This window comes from Phodopus roborovskii, unplaced genomic scaffold, assembly GCF_943737965.1.
Source record: "Phodopus roborovskii unplaced genomic scaffold, PHOROB, whole genome shotgun sequence".
In the NCBI taxonomy this organism is placed as follows: Eukaryota; Metazoa; Chordata; class Mammalia; order Rodentia; family Cricetidae; genus Phodopus; species Phodopus roborovskii.
In genome coordinates, this window is record NW_026126525.1 from 6,565,856 (window position 1) to 6,589,716 (window position 23,861).

At 43.0% G+C, this 23,861-nt stretch overlaps 1 protein-coding gene across 1 annotated transcript; it reads right to left on the reverse strand.

Moving 5' to 3' along the window:
- Positions 1 to 920: 920 nt before the first annotated feature.
- Positions 921 to 23,509, reverse strand: LOC127232416 (uncharacterized). The gene is made up of 6 exons (XM_051198564.1): positions 23,414 to 23,509; positions 17,645 to 17,715; positions 15,774 to 15,870; positions 13,948 to 14,049; positions 9,135 to 9,296; positions 921 to 1,085 (listed from the first exon to the last, which is right to left on the reverse strand). Exons 1-6 carry the CDS (start codon positions 23,489 to 23,491, stop codon positions 951 to 953), a joined length of 645 nt encoding a protein of 214 aa, XP_051054521.1. The 5' UTR covers positions 23,492 to 23,509; the 3' UTR covers positions 921 to 950.
- Between the last annotated feature and the right edge of the window lie 352 nt (positions 23,510 to 23,861).

Consider the following 23,861-nt stretch of genomic DNA (forward strand, 5'->3'; position numbering starts at 1 on the left):
AGTGTTGGTGGTGTGAGGTTGCCGGATGAGTTACGATTTAAAGCAACAACAAAGGGCCGTCAGGTACTAGGATAGGGCATGGCCTGAGACTGTTAGAATATGGCTTTATCCATTTTTTTTTTTTTTTTTTTGATCCCTACACAAGGAATTGCCTCCTATAAAACAATGGTTTGAATTTTCATTTCAAGTGAAACATGAAAGACAAGGCTGTATGCTTGTTAGAATCTTATTTCTAAGGGTATTTTAAGGTTGGTTATGGGTTTCAATATGATTATCCGTAATGAATGGCATTAGTTCAGTAACCCACTGTTAATAGGTGACATTTATCTGTGGGAAACATCTGTTCAGTCAAAATTATCCACCCCCAGGTGAGGAACAGGATATAGTGTAACTTGTCCCTGACCACGTGACAGCTGAGGCGAGCTTCAGTAATGTAACCAGGATGTGTGCTTTTGTAAGTTTTACTTTTTGAAACAAGTTCTCACTCTGTAATTACCTGGGGTTGACCTGTGTAACTTAGGGGTAGCTGTCAACTCATCAGTCCTGTTTCAGCCTTCTGAATGTTGGGATTACAAGCATGAGTCACCATGCTGCTTGTCTCTTGTTTGAGCCAGACTCCTGGTCAAGATTGGTTGGTCTGGACTTGGTGTGTAGATCAGCTGGCCTTGATCTCAGCTCTGCCCATCTTAGCCTCCTGAATGCTGGGGCTAAAGTCGGGCAGCATCACTGAGTCTCCAAGGTGAGGGAGGCCAAGGAAGAAGTGTGACAGCAGCAAGGCTGTGTCAGGGAAACAGGTACAGACAGCAGTGTCAGAAGATGCCAAAGGTCAGGACACTTCACCCTTTCTTCCCTCCGTCCAGTTCTCTGCCACTGAAAGTGTGTGTTCAGAATTACTGGGTGTAGAACTCTAATTCCACAAAACAGTTTATTGGCTTTGAGGGGAGGAAGGGTCAGGTAGGTATTGTGTGTGTACTTAAGAGAATGACAATGATGGAGAGGAGAATTGTAAGGGCGGTAATGACTATCTTGAAGTGTTTCCACCATACCCTCTTGGGGATCTTCCTTGCTTTCTCAGATTCTTCAGCCTGAAATAAAAATAAATACAAACTTAGAATTTCTGAACTTAATGGGACACTCAAATATTTAGGAAGGCCATTTCAGTTTTAACTAATTCCAGAAGCAGTCATTAGGACTTGGTGGATTTGTGAAGAGCAGCCCCATGGTTCTAGGAGCCTTGAGCTGTGACTTTATTAACGCTGGGATCTTGAGCAAGTTTTCCTATTTTAATTTTCCTTGTGGTGTACCAAAAGGATTCCTTATAACCTGATTTAAAGTTCTACCACAGTTCTGTTGTGTAAATTGTTTTAAAGACTTATTTGTCTCTGGGTGGCATTGAATTCCCGGAGCTGAAGTTACAGGTGTTGGAACCCACTGGAAGAACCAATTGCAAGCTGTCTTAACTGCTGGGTCATCTCTCCAGCCAACTAGTTATTCTTTATTTTCTGGTTAGTAAGTAAATGTCATATGATGCTAGATAAGAGAAAATTATGGCATGCATCCTTGCATTCTCAGTGTGGGACAATGTCTGGCATACAGTAGACCAAATATTTACTGGAGTAATGACATTTTAAATGGAGATAACACCTATTGTGTAGTTCAGCAGACTATGAGGGTTAACTGAGGAAGTGAACATGACACATCTAAGATGACTGCCTTATGAGAATTTTGTTATTTACTAGCAATTTTCTTAGATAATTAGATATTGTTAGGATTTGAGTCTGTAGTGGCCTTCACTACTAGTGAAGCTAGTGGAGCTACTTTAGAAGCCTTGTGTGCGTGGGGGGGGGGGCGGGAAGGGGTTTACAGTGTCTTTGGAAGGCATCTAGCTATTGGAAGATTGTTAGAGGTGAGCCTATCCTCTGCTGCTGGCTCTCTTTCCCCACTGGCACACATCACCTGAACTCAACTGCTCCATGGTGCATACCTGGATGGAAACCCTCGAAAGCTGAGTCCAATCAAAACTTTTGTTTGTTTCAGGTAATGTCACAGAGATACAGAAATACAGATGTGAATATGGTCAAGTCAAAGAAGTGTGGCTTTTAAAATCTATTTTACATCCTGACCACGGCTTCTCTTCCTCTCCCACATCCCCTCTGCCCCTCCCAATCCACCCCTCTATCCATTCAGCAAGGGACAAGCCTCCCATGGGCATCACCAAAGCATGGCATATTGAGCTGCCATGAGATCAAGCGCCTCCCCCTGTATTCAGGCTAGGCAAGACAAGGCAAGGCAGCCCCTGCTCCTGTTGTCAGAAGATCCACAAATAGACCAAGCTACACAACTGTCATATATGCAGAGGGCTTAGGTCTGGTTTTTGGCTCAGACTCTTGAGTTCCCATGAGCTAGGCTGTTTGTGAGTTTCCTGTGATGTTCCTGACCCCTCTGGTTCATATAATCCCTCCTTAGCAGAACTCCCAAAACTCAGTTCAATATTTGGCTATGGACCTCTGAATCTGCCTCCATCAGTCATTGGATGGATGCTCTCTGATGACAATTGGGGTAGACATCAATCCAGACACAAGATGGCTAGTTCAGGCTACTGCCAGAAGTCTTACCTGGGGCTATCCTAGACTCATGTGTTATGGAATATTAGTTTAATGATGCAAAGATGTGTCACATTCTTTTGTGTATCATTTGCTTAACTCTAAAGCTGTGTTACTTTACCTGTCTGAAACACCTGATTGGTCTAATAAAGAGCTGAATGGCCAATAGCTAGGCAGGAGAGAGAAATAAGTGGGGTTGTCAGGCAGAGATAAACGGGAAGTCTAGAGGAGAAGAGGAGAGAGCTGGAGGGAGAGGAGAGGTGGGCACCAGGGACCAGCCACAGAGTAAGAAGGAAAGAATATCATAGGGAGAAAAAAATAAAAAGCCCAGATGCAAAAGAGTTAATTGGAGTTAGAAAAGCTGGCTAGAAACAAGCTAAAGCTGGAGAATAACTCCTGTGTATTTATTTGGGAGCTGGGTGGTAAGAGTTAAAAAAAAAAAAACAAAACAAACAAACAAAAAAAAAGTGTACTCATGGGAGTTTCCCTGCATCAGGCAGAAAAGCCCCACCTTTTCAGTGCCCTCCCCCTCCACCCACTCCCAATCCAACCAGAAGTTCTCTATTTCCCCTTCCCAGGGAGATTCATTCATCCCCACCCACCTTGGGCCCATGTTATCTAGCCTTTCTGGGTCTGTAGATTGTAGTAGCATAATTATCTTTTACTTTATAGTTAACATCCCCTTATGAGTGAATACATACCATGTTTGTTTTTTCTGGGTCTGGGTTATCTCACTCAGGATGTTTTTTTTTTCTAGGTCCTCCTATTTGCTTTCAGATTTCCTAACATCATTGTTTTTTTAACAGCTGAGTAATACTCCATTGTGTCAATGTACCACATTTTCTTTATCCATTCTTCAGTTGAGGGGCATCTAGGTTGCTTCCAGGTTCTGGCTACTACAAAGTTGCTATGAACATAGTTGGGCAAGTGTTCTTGTCATATGATTGAGCATCCTTTGGGTATATGCCCAGGAGTAAGTGGTATTGCTGGGTCTTGAGGTAGATTGACTCCCACTTTTTTGAGAAACCACCATACTGATTTCCACAGCAGCTGTACAAGTTTGCACTCCTACCAGCAATGGGGGAGTGTTTTCCCTTGCTCCACATCCTCTCCAGCATAAGCTATCATTTGTATTTTTGATCTCAGCCATTCTGACAGGTATAAGATGGAATATCAGAGTCCCTTTGATTTGCATTTCCCGATGACTAAGGATGATGGACATTTCCTTAAGTGTTTCTCTGCCATTTTGTTGGGAGACTTTTAACCACTATTTCTATTTCCTTAGAGGTTATAGGTCTATTTATTTATTTAATGTGGGTGAGTGTTTTGCCTACATGTCTACCTACCATGTAAGTACAGTGCCTGTGGAAGCCAGAAGAGGAAAGTGTGCTGTGACTTGCTCCTTCTCTCTGATCTCTTAGCATTTCCCTCTATATCTGACTCCAGCTTTTAATTATCTAGACCAATTAAGAACTCCCTTTACAACAAATTCCCTTTACATATTGGCGCCCAATGTGGGGCATGTTCCCATGATCCTGAGATTAAGAGTCTCATGCTCTACCAACCAGAGATCTACAGAATATAGCATTTAACATGTTTTAATAACATACATTCTTCTGTTATGACAATGAGACATTTCTGTTCTTGGCAGCCCCAATCTATGCCAAGAGAAGATGATGGGCATCAAAAAAACTCCACATGGAGTTTGAGTTCTTTGTGGTAAAGGTAAGACACTGGGCAGGAAAGTGCCCTTGCCTCTACTGCTGACAATATGCTGTCCAAATTGGACATACAGGACACCAAAAAGAGTGATTGCAAACCTTGTCCTACAGATTATCCTGGTTCACAGAAATGTCTATCAAATAGTCTAGGCCTATAGGCTGAAGATGGATGCCCCAATATTGCAGAGCAATCTTGGGTGACTGTTTAGGAAGCCAGCTGTTTCTGTCATTTCTCACATTTTTTGCAAGTCACTTGCTTGCACTTCCTGTTTACCCAGTTAATATTATTTCCTTCTTGGGTCTCTGAGGGAGTTAAAGACTAAACAGTATAATTATAGTTTTCTCTGTTTACCAGAATCAGTAAAGAAACTCACTATAGTTGTATTAAGTATAATAGGTTTAAAAAGACATTAAAAGATAACGATATGCAAATTAGAATAGAAAGTAAATTAGGTACAAGACTTTGTAATCATCAAGAAAGAATAGATAAGAGAGTATTTTCTTGGAATTTGTCATATGCTTATGGACTAGACATTGTTCATGTACTTATTGCCATGTATACATTGAATATAGTTATGTACACAGTTTTTCTCATATTCATTATAACATTTTTAAAATTTTAGACAAAAAATGGGGATATGTGGGGATATCTTTCTTACACAAAGCTTGTCAGAGAATGGAGCTTGCCACTATCTAACCATAGAGGTCTGGAGGTCTGTACAGACAGACAGGAAGTCATGTAGCTGGGTAGAAACAGGATATAAGCAGGGAGAGTTAGGAAATTGCTCTCTGCTCTGCTGAAACACTTAGGAGGTAAGGTATGGGTTGCTCCTTTTCTCTGATCTCTCAGCATTTCCCTCTATATCTGACTCCTGCTTTTTATTTTCTAGACCAATTAAGAAGTTCCTTTACAGCGTTGGGCCCCTTAAACTGGAGTTACAGATGGTTGAAAGCTGCCATGTTGGTGCTGAGAACTAAACTCTGGGTCCTCTAGCCCTGGTCTCACACTGCTTTTTAGTTACTTATTTAAATTTTTTTCTTTTAGATTTATTTTATGTATGTGCATGTGCACGCTTTATCTGCATGTACATATGTGCAACACGTGTGGCTGGATTCCTCAGAGGTCAGAAGATCGCAGATGCCCTAGAACTGGCGTTACAGATGGTCTGAGCTGCCACATAGGTACTGGGAATCAAACCCAGTTTTTCTGCAAGAGCAGCAAACACTCTCAACCATTGAGCCATCACTCCAGCCACAACCTTATATTTCTAGTGTAGGAACAATTAGAAGACACCAGGTTTATGTACCCATGATACTATTGGTTATTTCCAAGGATCTGCTATGAAGAATCCAGGTGACCAGTGCAGCTTTCAGTATATAAGAAGTTATTGGGTGCTAAGCTGTAAGTCACATAATGTACTTCATATGTATTTCTGTACTAATACGTTTTATTCAATAATCTCCCAAGTACTTGAATGTTATTGTGGGTGAAGAGAATGAACCAGAGGTCTTAGTTAAATACGAGTTTATAGTAAGTGATGGGGCTAGGATTCAAATCTAGAACTGCAGGACTGCCCACAAGTTACAGAAAAGTGCTAGGATATGACTAGTCTCTGCATTCTCTTAGGTAATTTTCTAATTCATGGAATGAGTATATATGGTTTGAAATTTGGATTCTACAACACATACAAGTAAAAGCAGCTGGCAGGTGCTTTCTTGCCCTCCGGCCTCTCAGAAGTCAATAACTTTGTGTATGTGTGTGTGTTTGTGTATAATCCTACCCCTCAAGATAGGGTTTCTCTGTGTAGCCCTGGCTGTTTTGGAGCTCCTTATGTAGACCAGGCTGGCCTAGAACTCAGAGTTCTGCGTGCCTCTGCCTCCCAAGTGCTGGGATTAAAGGTGTGGGCCATCACTGCCCAACTCAGTTTTGTTGAAGTCTTGTGCTTCTCAGTCTTGAATTTATTTCTTAGCAGTAATTATTTTCATTTGTTTTGTGTGATGCCAAGTCCTTCATATATAAAATAATGGTTTTCAACTTGGAGGCAATTTTTGCCCTCCGGGAAACATCTTTGAATTGTCACAACTAGAGGGAATGAGATCAGTGTCTACCATAGAGAAGCCACGGGTGCTGGTAAAAATCTAATGGTGTCCCATATCCAGCCCCATATCCCGGGATTGTGGGAGCACAGCCTAGAACTGTGTCTGCCATGCAGTTGGCATGGTAGAGTTGTAGAATGACCTAATTTAGTTGGTCATTTTCTCCTGGAGCCTGTTTTTCTATGCTTTTCTACAAAGCATGTGTTGTTCTCATTTCTGTTGTCAAGCACAGAAGTCACTTGTCAGTGCCGTATTTCCTCCCTGTACCTCCCTGTTTTTCTAGGCAAGCAGAATTTTGTAGGTGTTTCCAGGACCACCAACTGCACTGACTTTAAGGTCTTTGGTTTTGGAGCTAATAATTAACCCATTATTAAGTTGATTAGTGATACTTTGGTTTCTCTAAAGCTAACACTACCTATCATTAAAATGTTTTTGTTAGTTTTTCACTTGTCTTCCATTAATCCATGTCCAGGGTCTCCAAAGAAATAGACATCTCTCTTTTTTCATTCATGCATTGCCTCCCTTGCTCTATCTTCAGTAAGTCCTTAGCTTTATTCTAATTAGTCTTTGGTTTTTGCTTCTTTTTGATCCTTAAAACCCTTTAAAATCTTTTTTTTCCCCATTCTTCCTCTCCCAAGGGCTAGGATTAGAAGCACGCACAACTTCTAGTAGCTCATGATTTGGGTTACTGGCTTGGTAAAGTGAAGACTGGAAAGTCAGTATGAGAGGATGAAGTCTGGCTTTTAGTGGAATTCCCTCAAGGATGGTCTGGGATGGGTCTGGTCATGTTGCTAGTGGTGCTTGCCTGGTTTTCCTTTGGTCTAATCAATTCTCAGTGGGTGATCCTTTTGCCCCTGCTTTCATGAAACAGAGAGGGACATATGTTGGGAGTAACCACTTGATTCTTATTCCATCTAATCTTAAAATGCACTCACTCTGTTGCAACCACACTTGGTACCTGAACTTGGGATATTTCTGGTCCGCCATCTTTAGAGCTAGTTTTTTTTTTTTTTTAATCCTCTGTTGGGGAAGCAGTCAGCTGGATAAAATAAATAGGGAAGGTACTCTAGATGTTCCTTTTAAAGGCCATGCTCAGTCTCCTGTTTCTAGACTCTGTAGCACTCATCTACTTTTAGAAGTACTGTATTTATGGTCCTTCCTGTTTTATGTACCTCTTTGAGAAGTACCACCTTATGGTCTTTCCCAAGGTTCTGTTGCCTGGATCAGTCTCTGTGTTAATCTCTTCTTTTGCTATAGGCTTGTATTTCAACTTGTTCTCCGTTACTGAGGTTAGAAACTACTCATTCATTTTTTGGTTCTAAAAGTGCTGTCGATTCTTACCTACTCTTGTTTTTTATCCTAGTGGCTTATATGTGTTCAAGTTATTATTTTACCAATTTTATATTGGAGTTTGAGGAATACCTGGAAGTATACATGTAACCTACCCCCAACATACATGATTTATATTTATTTGTAGGAAAACTGACCTTTTAATAGCCTACTTTTTTGTTAAAAAGTCAAATAAGGGAATAGGGAGATGGCCCAGTAATGACGTGACTGTTGAGCAAACAGGATGATGTGAGTTCAGATTCCTAGTCCCCATGTCAGAGCTGGGTGTGGGGTAGCCAGAGACATGCTGGCATGTTGTCCCCTGACCACCACACACATCTGTGTACTTTCCATACCCACCCTCATGCCCAACCAGTAAATAAAAGTTAAAAAAATTCTAATGTGAGCAAATGAGATGAAGGGAAAAAAGCTGGAGATAATGAATAGAACTCAGTGTGTGTGAACATGGCGGCCACATTCCAGAAAAGATGAGTAAAAATTAGTTGAAGATGCTGGAAGGGAACTGTCCAGATTAGTTTCCAAACTGCTGAAGAATTTGGGAGACATGTAAAAGTTGACAGAATGACATGATGAGGCCCCATCCCTTCAGCACCAGTGTTAGTAGTTATCAGCATATGATAAGTTTTGCTTTCTCCAGTTATCCTGGAGCAGATGCTCAGATATTATCTAATTTTAGCCACAACATTTTAGTATGAACCTTTCTAAATGACTTTAAAAACCATAAGTGCAGAATCTTTATCATGCCTAAAAGTTAATAATAATCCCTGAATGTCATTTACTATCCAACTATTCTTTTTAAGAGGTCATTTATTTTGTGTATACTCATGTACATGTATGTGTGCACCCCCATGCCACAGACCATGGATTTAGGACAGCTTGTTGGAACCTCATCTTTACCTCTGCTTTTTTTAATTTTTTTAATTTTGTTTTTTAAATAGATTTATGTATTTATTTATTATGTATGCAGTGTTCTGTTTGTGTGTATCCCTGGAGGCCAGAAGAGGGCACCAGATCTCATTATGGATGGTTGTGAGCCATCATGTGGTTGCTGGGAATTGAACTCAGGACCTTTGGAAGAGCAATCAGTTCTCTCAACATCTGAGCCATCTCTCCAGCCCCCTACCTCTGCTTTTTTTGTTGTGGAGATAGAACTCAAGTGGTCGGGCTTGGTAGTGAGTACTTTTACTCGTGAGCCAGTTTGCAGACCTGAAATTATTCTTTAATATTTCTGTTGCAATCCATTTCCTTTCTTTTTGGTTACAAAGTATTATCTCACACTAGCTCTGTGTGTCTTTGCCTTGAGCAGGCTGTACCCAGGGCAATAACGCTGTTATTGAGGTCAACATCCATGCAAATTACTTACTGTTTCCTGGGGGTCATCTGCTCCTTTTGGGACGATGCTCACTGTCTCTGTTTCTCTTTCTAAAACTTTGTCCATGTTTCTCAGCATGATGTTTTTTACATCAGTCACTTGGCTTTTCACTGTAGACACTGTGTTGTCACTTTGACCCTTATTGTACTCCATCTACACAGATGTAAAATAGAACACAAACTTAATTTGTATTAGTGAAACTCGTTATTGTCAAGGGCACATCTTACTTTTACAAGGAATCAACTAAACCACAAATTGTCCTGTTCTAATCTTTCGAAACATGATACAGGACCAGGTGGGACAGAAACTCCATCATCACAAACACGCAAGGGGAGGGGAGAGTCACACCAATGCATTCAGTGAGGAGGGGGTGGTTTTCTTTAAATGGTTTATTTAATCATTTTTAAAAAATAGAATTTTTTTTTAAGGGACATTACATGTTCACGGTAAAATTCAACTTTCTGGCTACTCCCTGGCTGCTACAGGGCACAGCGTCGTCTACTCCCAACATTCTACAGGGAGGGAGTAGAACAATTGTTACAGCTGACGGCCAGTTTACACTGCTGGTATGAGCAGGAGGTAGGAAGTGCTGGGCAGTTTCAGGCACAGGGACCTCACTGCTTGTCCATGGACAGAAACTGGAAATGTCTTCTGATCTGGCTGGAGAACAGAATTGCTGTAAATGCTGTGGACTTTAATTCCTCCTCTGGTTTCTTGTTCTTTCTCCCTTTGCCCAGCTGCCTGGAAGGTACATGTGAAGGTAAGGTGCAAACTCCACTTCAGATACCTGGGATGGACAGGTACACAGACACCTTGTGGGTGGGTCAGCTAGAATGACCAGCTCACCCCACATACCTCAAGATAATAAATAAGAAGGCTTATTAATCCTTAGGCAGCCACTGTCAGTGGCAAGTTATTTTTTGGGCCCAGTCTCTGCTGACAGGAACACTGCTTACTTCCCTTCTCTAGACCTCACCCTTCCCTTCTCTCACTATCAACTTCTAACACACTCCTTTCTACCACTTGCCCTCCTGTTGCACGTTAGATTCACTCTTCAGGTTTGGCTTGGGGTGGCTTTGGTGACTGCTGATCACCTCAGACCCTGGCATCCCCAGTTATGTTCCTGAGTCAAGAAAGTCTTTTGCTTTCAGTGACACACAACTCCTTCATCCATTCCAATTAGTTCATCCTCAGTGGTGTACATCTGATGAACAAACATGTAATCATTATTTAAAACAACCATTACTTCATTTCATATGAATGGGTGTTTTACCTGCATTTATGTGTGTACTGTGTTTGCATATGTGTGCCTGGTATCCTTGGAGACCAGAAGAGAGCACTAGATTCCCCGAAGTTGAGTTATGGACAGTTGTGAGCTACCATGTGGTGCAGGAACTGAACCAGAGTGCTCTGCAGGAGCCTCAAGTTCCCTTTCACTGATGAGCTGTCTCTCCTGCCCCAGTACATCCATTATTAAGGTGGCATAAGGATAGTTTTATGGCCAGTGAAGCCCTCCTACCTGTTTTTACTACTTACTTCCCACAGTCCTGGAAACCTTGGGTACTGTGTTGTGCACAGTGTGACGATTTCTAGACTGCCACATAATTTGAATAGTAGAGAATGCAGTCCTTCTATACTGGCTCCCTTCACTTACTAATTCACATTTTAAGTTCTTCCATGCCATTTCCTTTCTCCTATTTCCATCAAAAACAACTTGTTTGGTTTTTAACCTGATGTTTTCAGAATGACTCTGACCGCATGCGCTGTTCTGGGACAAGACTTCAGAGAATCATTGCTGCCTCTGCGTCGGAGAGAGGTTTGAGCACACAAGTCTGGAACTGGTGTGTCATCTCATAGCTTCCTTATTGTCCTTGATCTTCATGTAACCCAAATGCCCCAGCTCCTTTGGCCTATACAGGGGACCTCCTAACACCTATGCTGACAGTGGAACCCACAGCCTCCTTTGTCTGGCTGCTGGATTCCCATCTTCACTGCCATTTCATAGCTAAGAGAGCCACTTGCTTTCTCTCCTCCAGTGCCTTGGCTGTCAATCTCTGCCCTCCACACAGACAGGTCCCCACCCCCAGGCAGAATGGCTCTTGTCCCCACACAGATGTTACTGTTGCCAGCATTACCTGACCTGGTTGGTGATGAGGCTGACTTGTCACATCTATAAACTGCCTTTGTTTGGAATTTTATTTTTTTTAATTACTGTTGGGATAGCATACAAAGTTGGGCTTCATTATAACATGTTCATACATACGTGTCATTATACTGTTATTTACCCTGTTCTCCAGCAGCCTCTCCTGTCTCTCCTTCCCCAATGCATTTGCTATCCTATTATTACATGGTTTTAATTACCCTTTCCACACCCTCTTCCATTTCCTACCTTTCCAGTAACCTTTCTACTGTCATGACCTACAAATGCAGGTTGCAGATAGGTCATTTATTTGTGATAATTCTTCAAGTTTTAAGCTACATTTTTTTTTCCCTCAATGTGAGAGGACATGCATGGAGTTCAAAGGAAGATGTGTAGGAGTTGGTTTTCTCCTTCCATTGTGTAAGTTTTGGGGACTGAATGTGTGTTTATCACACTTGCTGACAGGTGCCATCATCTACTGAGACATCTTACTGAGATCTGATTTTTCAGTGTAAGCACACAGACCTATAAATATTCCTCGTAGTCTCCACGGGACCGACCTAGGCCGTCTGCACGTGTGTGACAGTTGTGTAGCTTGGTCTCTTTGTAGGGCTCCTAGCAGTGAGATGAGGACTAGTCCCTGTAGCTTAGCTGGCTTTTGGGGACCTGTTCCTCACGCTGGATTACCTTGACCAGCCTTGACGCAAGGGGAGGAGCTCGGTCCTGCCCTCAACTTGATGTGCCATGCTTTGCTCAAGCCCACGGGAGGCCTTCTTCTTTCTGAATGGAGAGAGAGGAGGAGTGGATGGGGAGGGGGTAGATGGGAAGTGGGGCTAGGGGAACTGTAGTCAGTATGTAAAATAAATGAAAAAAATTAAGTAAAATTTTTTAAAAAATGAAAAAAAAAAGTTCTGTAGAGTTTGGCTCACTGGTCAAGTGTTTGCCTAACATGCACAAGTCCCAATACTGATAAACATAAAATTAAAAACTGTCCTAGCTATATCCCAGTGGTTCTGGTAATTATGCTTTGATTTTGATTTTTCTCTAAGAACTTTAAGACTTCCTTTATGATTTATTCAATGATTATTTAAGAGTATATTGTTCAATATCCATGTCTTTGTGTTGTTTCTGTAGTTTTTTTCTTGTTACTGATTTCCAGATCTCACTATGACCTGTGAAGATGGGAGAGATTCTTTCCTTTGTATTTGTTAAAAGACTTGGCTGTAGTCTAGAAGATGGTGTGTTTTAGAGAAGATTCCGTGAGGTGAGCATGTGCTGTGTTTGTTGGATGGTACTGTTATGTGCATTCCTAGTAAGTCTATTTGACCTGTGGTGCAGTGACATCTGAGGTGTCTTTGTCAGTAATTAGTTTGGATGACATATCTAGATAAAAGTGGGTAACAAAGTCACTAGTATTATGTCTATTAATATTTACTTCATAAATGTTGGGACTCCTAACATTTGGTTCATATACAATTCTTATATCTTCTGGTGATGAATTGATCTCTTCATTAATATGCAGTGTCTTATCTCTTTTGGTTACTTTTGGTCTGAAGTCTGCTTTAACAGAATAGCCATGCCAGCTTGTTTTCAGTTTCCATTTGCTTGACCAATTGTTTTTTTTTTTTTTTTTGCCCATTGCCTCTGGGTCTGTGAGTGTCATTACCAGTGCACATGGTTTCCTGGAGACCACAGAGAGTTGGACCTAGTTTTAAATCTAGACTGGCAGTCTAAGCAGAGGCAATTCCCATGTAAGGTTATTACTGAGAGATGTTTACTAGTTTCTGTGGTGACTTTATTGGTTGCCACTCTTCTTCCTCTTGCTTCCCCTCCTTCTTTTCTGTTTCTATTGTGTAGCTATTTCAAGTGTGCAGTTTGGTGGCACTGGTACATTTTACTGTTTGGTGATGCCCATCTATACATTTATCATTTTCCCTGAACTGAACATACAAACATATACATATCAACGTCAACTGCCCACTCTCCTTTTCTCCATCCTCTGCAGTTATACCACACTTTCCTTCTCGAAAAATTTAATTATTGTAAATGGAATTATAGACTATTTGCCCTTTAGTGACATCTTATTTCACCCAATGAAGACAAGTTTTAAAATTTTAAATAGTATTTTATAATTAAACAAAACACTCACATGGTTAAAAAGTCAACTTTTCAACACAGATTTTATTTTTTAAAAGATGTATATATTTTATGTATGTGAGTGCTCTATCTGCACAAACAACTTTGTGCCGGAAGAGGGCATCAGTCCCACTATAGAAGGTTGTGAGAAGGTTTCTGGGAAGAGAACTCAGGACCTGTGAAAGAGCAGCCAGGGCTCTTGAGCCATCTCTTCAACCCTCAGCTCAGGTTTTACACAGAAAGGCCTAATTGCTCTCTCTGACAGCTCAACCCTGCTTCCTTTCCACAATCCCATCCAGGCATCCATTTAAGTATTTTTAGTTTATCCATTTTCTTTTCAACTAAAACAAGCTGCACAGAAGACTGGTGAACGATCCAGCAGCATAACACTTGTGTTTTCTGCTGCTCTGCAGATACTCCCAGTGTGAATCTTTGCACCCTACAGACAGTTCTCACCCTTCCCTCCCACTCTTATGACCAACTCATCAGAAGCATGGATGAATTTAGGATACAAGTTGAGGTACATACCATGTGCTGTGCAAGTATTTGCTGAAAATCTGTAGCAAGTGCATTTGAAGGGAAAAAATGTTCCTGTGACATCAAAGGATTTCTTGTAAAAATGTCACTAACCTGGGGAAATTAATGGAAATATGTAACCTGTATGGCTAATTCCAAGTGGAGAACGACAGAGCAAATATTCATGGTAGAAACTTGAAACACCAGGGGCTTTCTGGTGGCAGGGCATCCTTTCTACTTTAAGACATGGCAGTTGTGAACACCGTGTGTGGCACACGCTTATCTAGGGTTCTAGTACAAGCTAGAGACTCACATAGTTTGGCTGAAGCCTTGATATATACAAAAAGGACACAGGAAGTAAGACTTGTGACATTTCCCAAATCTTGTCTGTCCTTGTCTTCAAAATTGACTCAGAAATCATAAAACAATGCCAAGTGCCATACTATGCCAAATGTTAGTTATAAGAAGTTTCAGCACCTCAAAAAAAAGAATCCTGACACTTGTTTGTACTTAATATTACATCTCTCAGAAGTACTGGTAAAAATGACCTGGTTGGCAGTTTTGTGTCACCTGGTTTTCAGAAGTGTGGCAAAATTGGGATGTTTTATTGTAAAGGGCAGAGAGAAAAACACGGTAGGGTATATTCAGTAAGATTACTTTCTGAATTCTAGCAATTGTCAATGCAGTGAGAATTCCCCTCTGACTTTATATACACTAACAAGAGGACTGTGTCAATGTTACATGTGCTCTGAACAGATGAAATGTGTGCATGATTCATGAATGTATGAATTATTAGTAACTATCGTAGAACTGTTGGGGTCAGTGTTTTTATTTAAGTATTTATCTTGTTTGTATATTTGTAATATATACTGTTGAAGATTAGGAACATTTCCTTTTAAAAATAAGAACCATGGGTTAGAGAGATGGCTCAGCACTTAAGAGCACTTGCAGAGGATCCAGGTTTAGTTTCTAGCGCCCACATGGTGGCTCACAACCATCTGTAATGACAGTTCAGGGATCTGGTACCCTCTTCTGACCTCCATGGTGATGGCACATGTGGTGTACTACAACTAGGCAAAAGATGGACACACATAAAAAATAAATAAAAAATAAAAATGTGAAGCTCTCATAGAAATCCCCAGGGCAGTGGCTTAGCTGTGTCTTTACACTGTCTCCTATTGGGTGAGCTCAGACTTTGGAGTAACAGGTAGTATCTATGGCAACTAGCCTCTCAGATATGTATGAAGTCTCACTACACAGTATATATTTGCTGGCAATTCTGTTAAAATTTTTACTAGAGATAACATATCTTTACTTAAAAACAGTATTTCTTTTATGAGTAAAGTGCTGGGGTATCTAGGAGTGGCTGGGGAGGGTGGGAGGTGAATATGATTGAAATACAAGTATGAAATAAAGACACCAAATTAATATTTACTCTCATTTAGCTCTTATAATTGATTTATATACTATGACAGAAGTATTTCTAGAATATTGCTCTAAAAATTTTGGTCACTGACATCCTTCTCTATATAGTTACTTGTGAATTATATGTGCTATGATAGTTTAATTTCTAATGTTAAAAAAGAAAACGAGTATAATGGGAGGTTCTAATAGATCTCAGTGGAGGATATTTGTCAACCTTATTTTTGAGTTGGGGACTTTAAGGAACCAGGAGACAAAGAATGGGGTAAGACCTTGATGTCGACAAGGGCTCTGTAAATCAGCTGGAGATGAGTGGCTTGTTCTGGTTTGTGACACTATTGTTAATGACCCATAGGACAGAGACCTCATAACTTCAGCAGCTTAATGCCAGCACAGCAGTGTCAACAGTTACTTACTTTTTTAAGAAATGCAGATGGTGCCAAGGTATCCAAGCCATTGTCTGTAGCACATAAGTACGTGATTCCACCAATAAAGAGAGTATGGTAGACATAGCTTTGAAAAGAATGCATCTATTTATAATGCTGGAGAAATTCAGCACAACACACTGATTACTTGGTTTTCACTTACAAACAGTCACCCTGGTATAAAAACTATATAAATAATTTACATGTAACCTTTGTTTTTGAGATAGGGCTTCACTGTGTAGCCCAGGCTCCCTTCCTCTTCACTGTGTAGCCCAGGCTGACCTCCCTCTTCACTGTGTAGCCCAGGCTGACCTCCCTCTTCACTGTGTAGCCCAGGCTGACCTCCCTCTTCACTGTGTAGCCCAGGCTGACCTTCCTCTTCACTGTGTAGCCCAGGCTGACCTTCCTCTTCACTGTGTAGCCCAGGCTGACCTCCCTCTTCACTGTGTAGCCCAGGCTGACCTCCCTCTTCACTGTGTAGCCCAGGCTGACCTCCCTCTTCACTGTGTAGCCCAGGCTGACCTTCCTCTTCACTGTGTAGCCCAGGCTGACCTTCCTCTTCACTGTGTAGCCCAGGCTGACCTCCCTCTTCACTTTGTAGCCCAGGCTGACCTCCCTCTTCACTGTGTAGCCCAGGCTGACCTTCCTCTTCACTGTGTAGCCCAGGCTGACCTTCCTCTTCACTGTGTAGCCCAGGCTCCCTTCCTCTTCACTTTGTAGCCCAGGCTGACCTTCCTCTTCACTGTGTAGCCCAGGCTGACCTCCCTCTTCACTGTGTAGCCCAGGCTGACCTTCCTCTTCACTGTGTAGCCCAGGCTGACCTCCCTCTTCACTGTGTAGCCCAGGCTGACCTCCCTCTTCACTGTGTAGCCCAGGCTCCCTTCCTCTTCACTGTGTAGCCCAGGCTCCCTTCCTCTTCACTGTGTAGCCCAGGCTCCCTCCCTCTTCACTGTGTAGCCCAGGCTCCCTTCCTCTTCACTGTGTAGTCCAGGCTCCCTTCCTCTTCACTGTGTAGCCCAGGCTGACCTCCCTCTTCACTGTGTAGCCCAGGCTGACCTCCCTCTTCACTATGTAGCCCAGGCTGACCTTCCTCTTCACTGTGTAGCCCAGGCTGACCTTCCTCTTCACTGTGTAGCCCAGGTTGACCTTCCTCTTCACTGTGTAGCCCAGGCTGACTTTCCACTTGTTGTGTAGCCTATGTGAGCCTCAGACTTTTGTCAGTGTTGCCTCTGGAACTCTGGGTTACGGTCATGTACTATTGCACCAGGAAAGACAGATTACTTTTTGGTTCCTCAGGTTTCTAGCACTTGAGAGGCTGAGGCATGACAACTGCCATGAGTTCAAGGCTAGCCTGGGCTACCCTGTCTCAAACAACAACAGCAACAACAACAATGATCTAAAATAAATGCCCTCAATTCACCCACCTGTTTATTAACTAGTGTTTCAAGACTGGTTTAGAAAATATGTAATATTCCCAAGTAAAATTTAATGGCAGTGGCTCTTCTTATTGATATTACTAAATATACTTTAAAGTAGAAGTTTCTTTTTCTCCTGAATGAAATGTTTTAGGTACACCTTGGCGAATAAGAGGACTCTCTTTTAGCCCCGCTGCTCAGTTAGGACACTGCTGATACAGTGACGTCCCTACACACCCTTCCTCACTTGCATGCTCCACCCTTTCCTCTGTACATGTAGCCATTGCTCTGGCTTGGGCACCTATTGTTTCCATTCATGATGTTCTATTTTCCTGCTTCCTGTGAGGCCAAGCAATGGTGTGTACAAAGACTTCCCCCATGCCATCATAGAAGCATTGGCTGGAATTGCAATTATTAAGAGAAGACTCATGACAGAGTACACCTTACCTTCCTATTTGGATTATGGTCATCGGTTCGGCTTTCAGAAGTACCTGCCTAAGCACCTTTGCGGCTGATTCCTGGAAAAAGACAGAGCTTACTTTGTAGAAGACTGTGGTGTCTCTTCAGTATTTGTCTCCTAAGATTACCAATGTTCTGATTGATTTATTAAGAAAAACCCCTTTCCTAAGAGAATCATTGATTGGTATGACTTGAGTGATAAGAGGCAAGATGCCATAAAACATTTGTATGAATTAAAGGAAAATTCATCATATGCATATATGTAAGTACATGAATATAGGCTGCATTAGAGAATCTTATCTTTATAGACAGATCTTATGTTTGGCTTTAAGACTGGGAAGCCAATCAAGTATCAGCTCCCCCTAGAGCTGAGGACTGAATCCAGGGTTTAGGCAAGTACTCTATCCCTGAACTAAATCCCCAACACCTCTAGTGTCTTTCCAATGTCAGTTGATAAAAACTATATGTAAAATGTTCTGGGGCTGGAGAGATGGCTCAATTGTTAAAGCATGAGGACCTGAGTTCAGATCCCAGGGTTCATATAAGAAACCAGGAATGATCTCAGGTATGTCCATATGTGGGATGATATACTGTTTATGATTTATTAAGCCTCTTGAGATCAAAATAGCAAAGCAGTAGCAATAGTTAGCTATAGAAGCTAGGAGGTGGTGGTGCACACCTTTAATCCCAGGACTCAGGATTAAGAGGTAGACTGATCTCAGTTAATTCAAGTCCACACTGAGCTACCTGAAATTGATCCAGTCCTAAAGAGAAACAGCTAACACAAAGATGATCTCAGCACTTGGGATCACATATCTTTAATCACAACACGAGGGAGCTATAAAAGGCAAAGGGTCTCATGTGGAGACTGTGTCTCTAGCCATGATGAGGAGAGCATAGCAGTCCGGGTGAATCTGAGAAGCAGTGAAGTTGGGAGCAGTCTGATGATCACCATTTCAGCTGGGTAGAGGTAAAATCTACTGGCTTGGCTGCTTTGCTTATCTGATCTTCAGCTTGAAGCTTGAACCCTAATAGTTGTCTCTGGGTCCTTTGTTATAAATGCTACACATATGGGTGTTGGTGGAGAAAAGAGGGAGGAAGGGGGAGTCCCTATGGCTTGCTGGCTGCCAATCTGGCTAAAGAAATGCCTCAAAAAGAATATGGTACAATCTTCTTCTGGCCTCCAAACACTCACACAGGTGAGCATACACCTCTCATACATACTATATCCCCCATCCCCCCACACTCTTAGGTTGTATGTGTATGAATGCACTTGTGTGTATGTAAATACCACAGCATGTATGTCAGAGACACACATGAGCTTCTGGGGATTCTTCTGCCTCTGTCTCTTATCTCCACAGAGGTGCACCGAGATTATAGATATTCTATGTGTGTATGGCTTATACTTGAGTTATGGGGATTTGAACCTGGGTTTTTGCATTTACATAGCAAGTGCTTTTATCCACCGAGTTGTCTCCTCCATCCCAAACTATAAATAGTTAATGAATTATGAACATTCATGTCTTATTCTCTGAATACATTTAGCAAACATTTATTCACGATTGTCCCCTTGATACTTATTTACTATCAGTGTGCATCTGTGGGGTGCATCCAGTTACTGAGTGACTCATGCTGAGTTCAAAGGGCAACTTTTGTGAGTTGTTTCTCTCCTTCTACCTTTAGTTGGGCTCCAGGGATCTAACTCAGGCCATTGGGCTTGACGGCAAATGCCGTTACCCACTGAGCCATCTCCCCAGTCCTACTCATCACTTTTTAAAAACTAATAATTGCCAAGAACTCTTGTAGCTGCTTTCTTTCTTTCTTTCTTTCTTTCTTTCTTTCTTTCTTTCTCTCTCTCTTTCTTCCTTCCTTCCTTCCTCCCTCCCTCTCTCCCTCCCTCCCTCCCTTCCTTTCTTTTCTTTTTTCTTTTTCTTTTTTTTTGAGACAGGGTTTCTCTGTATTGTTTTGGAGCCTATCCTGGAACTTGCTCTTTAGACCAGGCTGGCCTTGAATTCACAGTGATCCACCTGCCTGTGCCTCCTGAGTGCTGGGACTAAAGGCATGTGCCACAAACACCCGGCCCGCCTATTTCTTATAAGGGTGATTCCTTGCGGGGGTGGGGTGGTGGGGTGGTGGTGGTGGTGGTGGAATCTAAGGTACTATAATTATGCACAACACTTATGGTTCATTAAGTGGAATCCCATTATTTTGCTTTAGAAACCTGAAAGGAATCTGAAAGTTACCTAAGAAGCCCTAGATAGCCACACTCCTAATTAACTTTCTCATTTTTCACAAACTAACACTTAAAATAGAAATGGCTACGGACAAGTAAACCCTATTATGGTAGAAAATAATTGCTACTGCCTGAGATGCCAAGGTGACATTTTCTAGGACAGAATTTCTAAGACACTTGAAAAATTAAAGGACTATGACATTTTCTGTTGCTTTACTATTAGTAATGACACACATTTCTATAGTTTCCCCCTTAAGTGTTTCTTTTGTGTAATATAAACTATGATATCACAGCAAGACTGAAAACAAATGACAACATGAGGCGGAGTATGTAACAAAGTGGGCTCTTGTATTTGGAAGCTGGTATGCTGCAGAGCCGCTGACTTGCCTAGGTCTGTTTCCTTTCAGGAAGAATGAAGACAGTGAGCATGTGACTTCCAGAGTTTGGTCTAACCTCGGAACCCTGTAATAGCAGTTGCTTGGCTCCTGGGATTAAGTTTGGTACTATTTCTTTTTTTCAAATGAATAGTGTGTGTGTGTGTGTGGGGGGGAAGAAACAGGCAGACAGACAGACAGACAGACAGACAGACACACACACACACACACACACACACACACACACACGGGGGTATCTTTGGCACCAAGAGATCTCTTAAAGCCCTATACTGTGGTTTGCCTTCTCTGGCTAACTTTTTGCACAGCAGGCATTATGTACCTGTAATTTACTCCTGGGTTGCAGACTGCCCCCTTTTCTATGTTTCAAAAGACAGGCCATGTGACTCATGATCCCTCTGACTACTCCCACTCTTATTAAGACATGCTGAGAGCTTACTGTGTGTTAGGCTTTGGATTTGACCGGGGAGACAGAGATGAAGTATTCTCTTCCCTGAAATTTGATGTCAGAGACAGCAAGGGAAAGAAGATTCCAGTTCAGCTGGGTTAAGTTGTTTGGTAGAGAGATGCCAGTTAGCCTAGGAATGGAGTCTAGGAAAAAGTGGATAACCCTCAAAGATGAGAGTATACTGCCTCAAAGTGGAGAAAAGTGGTCTCCAGGCAAAGGGGCAAGAAGTACAGAGGCGACCTCGGGGGTCGTGGTGAGCGTTCAGGGTAGCAGGGAACAGGGCAATTGTAAAAAGGAAGAAGAGAACCATGGACAAGCCCATCCATTCAGGGACGGGCCGACTGCCAAGAGGTAGAGTGGTACAATTGTAGGCATTTTGGGGAATGATCATGTGAGCAGCAGTATGGCAGTGAGTGTGGTGAGAAGTAATTAGGGCTGGAATGAAAACATGGTTGGTGGGGGGGAGAGCGAGCATAGAGTGACAGAAGTTAAGGTGAAAATGAGAGAAGATGGAGGGTGACTCCCCATCCCCACCTAGAGCATCTCATCAGGGAATCTCAACAAGATGGGAAGCACATGCAGAAAAAACCCGTAGGAAGGTAACTCAGCTCTGTGTGGACTTCTGTTAGGAGCCCATCTAACTCTGGCAGTGGAAAGGCACCACAGGCATGCATGTGAAGGTGAAGCCCAGGAGGAATTTCAGGGTGTGAGGAACTGGCAAAGACAGGACCTTCATGGATGCCCACACTCCCTCCTCTCCTCAGAGCAAGAGGGCCTTCCTCTGAGCAAGGATCATGCCTCTCTTGCTGGCCCTCGGTGCCCCTTCAGGCCTTGCTCCACTAGTAGCCCTCAACTGTCTTACACGTTTTCTTTCATAAGGGTAGCATAACATGGGGACATCTCCATGTATGAACAAGCAAGGAGCCTTCCTGGGTCGTGCTTCATCTAGCTTCTGCTCTCCCTCATTTCCTACTCAACTGGCCAGAAGCTGCCTCTAGTGTTTCTTCTAAAGGCAGCATGGTATGACTGACAGACATCTTCCTCCTGTCTAACCCAGTGATGGTAATCTAGGTCTTCACTCTGTGTTTTCCTTCCTTTGCTGCACACTTCCTGGGCAACCTCACACTTATTTCAGCTGCCGGACCCAGACTTTTGGGCTCTAGACTAACACACCCATGACCTCCTGGACCTACTGTGGCTTTCAGAAATAAGGCAGAAAAGTAAACAGAAGCAATGTGTTGAATTTTTAACAAGCAACACAATTCAGCATGTCCCAGACTGCAAGGTAACCTTCCTTCTGCATTCCCTTTGAGTCCCCTAAATCCTATCCTATATATATTCACTATTGTTCAGTGCTGCCAAAGAAAAACATTGTGAGAATCGTCCTGTGCAGTTACACTACTCATTCCACAGAGTCAACCAGGTGTCAAATGCTAGAGGGCATTCACCATCTTTCTTCTGGATCTGCTTTTTACACCTGTACCTTGGTTGCTGTAGCTCAGAGCCTTAGAGTTTTTTTTTTTTGTTTGTTTTTGTTTTTTTTTTTTTGTTTTGTTTTTAATAGACTATAACTATGTTGTCTAAACGGGTTGTTTCTCTTCCAACCCACCCTTGATGCTGCCTGTACTTTGATTTGTATTTTAATTGGTCCCAGTTTTTCTAGTACACAGGCACACACACAGCCACCCACCCACACCCTCTATTGTCCTCTGCCAGCTTTCTGGCCTCATCTCCTGCCACTACAAAGAGACCCCTAGCTACAATGAGGTGTTTGAAAATCTCCAAATACCGGGCTGTTTTCTCTGTGGCATCTTCATCCCCTTTCCTGTGTTAGGCTAGTAGGCACAGAGACATTACAGCCTATTTCCAGAGAAATACTTAATCCTCTGGGACAACTGTATGGATCTCAGGTCCAGATACAATGACATCTGACAAGTTTTAGGGGAGGAAGGTGTGTGTGTGTGTGTGTGCGCACGCGCGCGCGTACGTGCTGGGGACCCACTTCAAAAAGAATATGGTGCAGCGAGCGATAGGACACCTGATGTCTTCCTCTGGCCTCCAAACACACACAGATGAGCATACAGCTCTCATATACACATTTGTACACACACACACACACACACACAAACACACACAGGTGAGCATATACATACACACACTTGTAAGCTGTATGTGTATGAATGCATTTGTGTGTATGTGAACACCACAGCATATGTGTGTGAGAAACACACATGAGCTTTTGGGGATTCTCCGACCATACACATTCCTGGCAAGTGCTCTAACACTGAGCTGCACTCCGCGCTCTCACTTTTTTAGAGCCCGTCCTCTGTAGTTCACGCTGACCTCAAATTGATGGCCCTCCCACTCCGAGTGCTGGGATCCCACGCTGCGCTGCCAAGGTGGCCCTGGCTTTCTTTACTCTGGGGATCTGCAAGTACAACCCGCTCAGCCAGTGTGTGCGTTATTTCTGGGCAGAGAAAAACCTCAGAGTCGGGTTGCAGACAGCGGCCAGAGTGCAGTACCAGTCCCAACCCCCGGGGGGCGCACGCGCGGCTCCCGCCCTCCAGCCCGCGCTTCTGGCGGGGGCGGGGCCTCCCGACCGCAGAGTCCTCCGAGGTCACCCCGTGTCGTGACGGAGGGAGGCCGGGCGGGCGCCTGCCTCGAGGAGCCGAACCCGCAGGTACCTGATAGGAGCCGCCGGTCAGGGCCAGCTCCGCCAGGACCGCTCGGCCATTAGCAACGCAGCTGTAGGTGATCGTCATAGCTGGCGGCCAGTGAGAGACGGGACCCGCCTCTCCCAACCGCTCGCCCCAGCCTGGGCACGGCTCTACGCAGGCGCAAGGAGCGGTTGATTGGCAGGGGAGGAGGCGGGGCCACCTGTGGGTACTGGGGAGCCCGTGAGCGGAGATGAGCTCTCAGAAGATGCTTTGGGTTGCAGACGTCTCTGTCTGTGTAAAACCATTTAAGAGCTGTTTAACTGCCCAGGTCTTACCTTCTTGTGACTCAGGCACAGTCTAGGACATGGGGAGTGAAGACCTGGTTTTATAATACAGTTAACTCTGGCTGCGGAACAGGGAGTAGGTAGTCACCTACAGGGATCCGAGTTCGGATCCCCAGAACCCACATTAACAT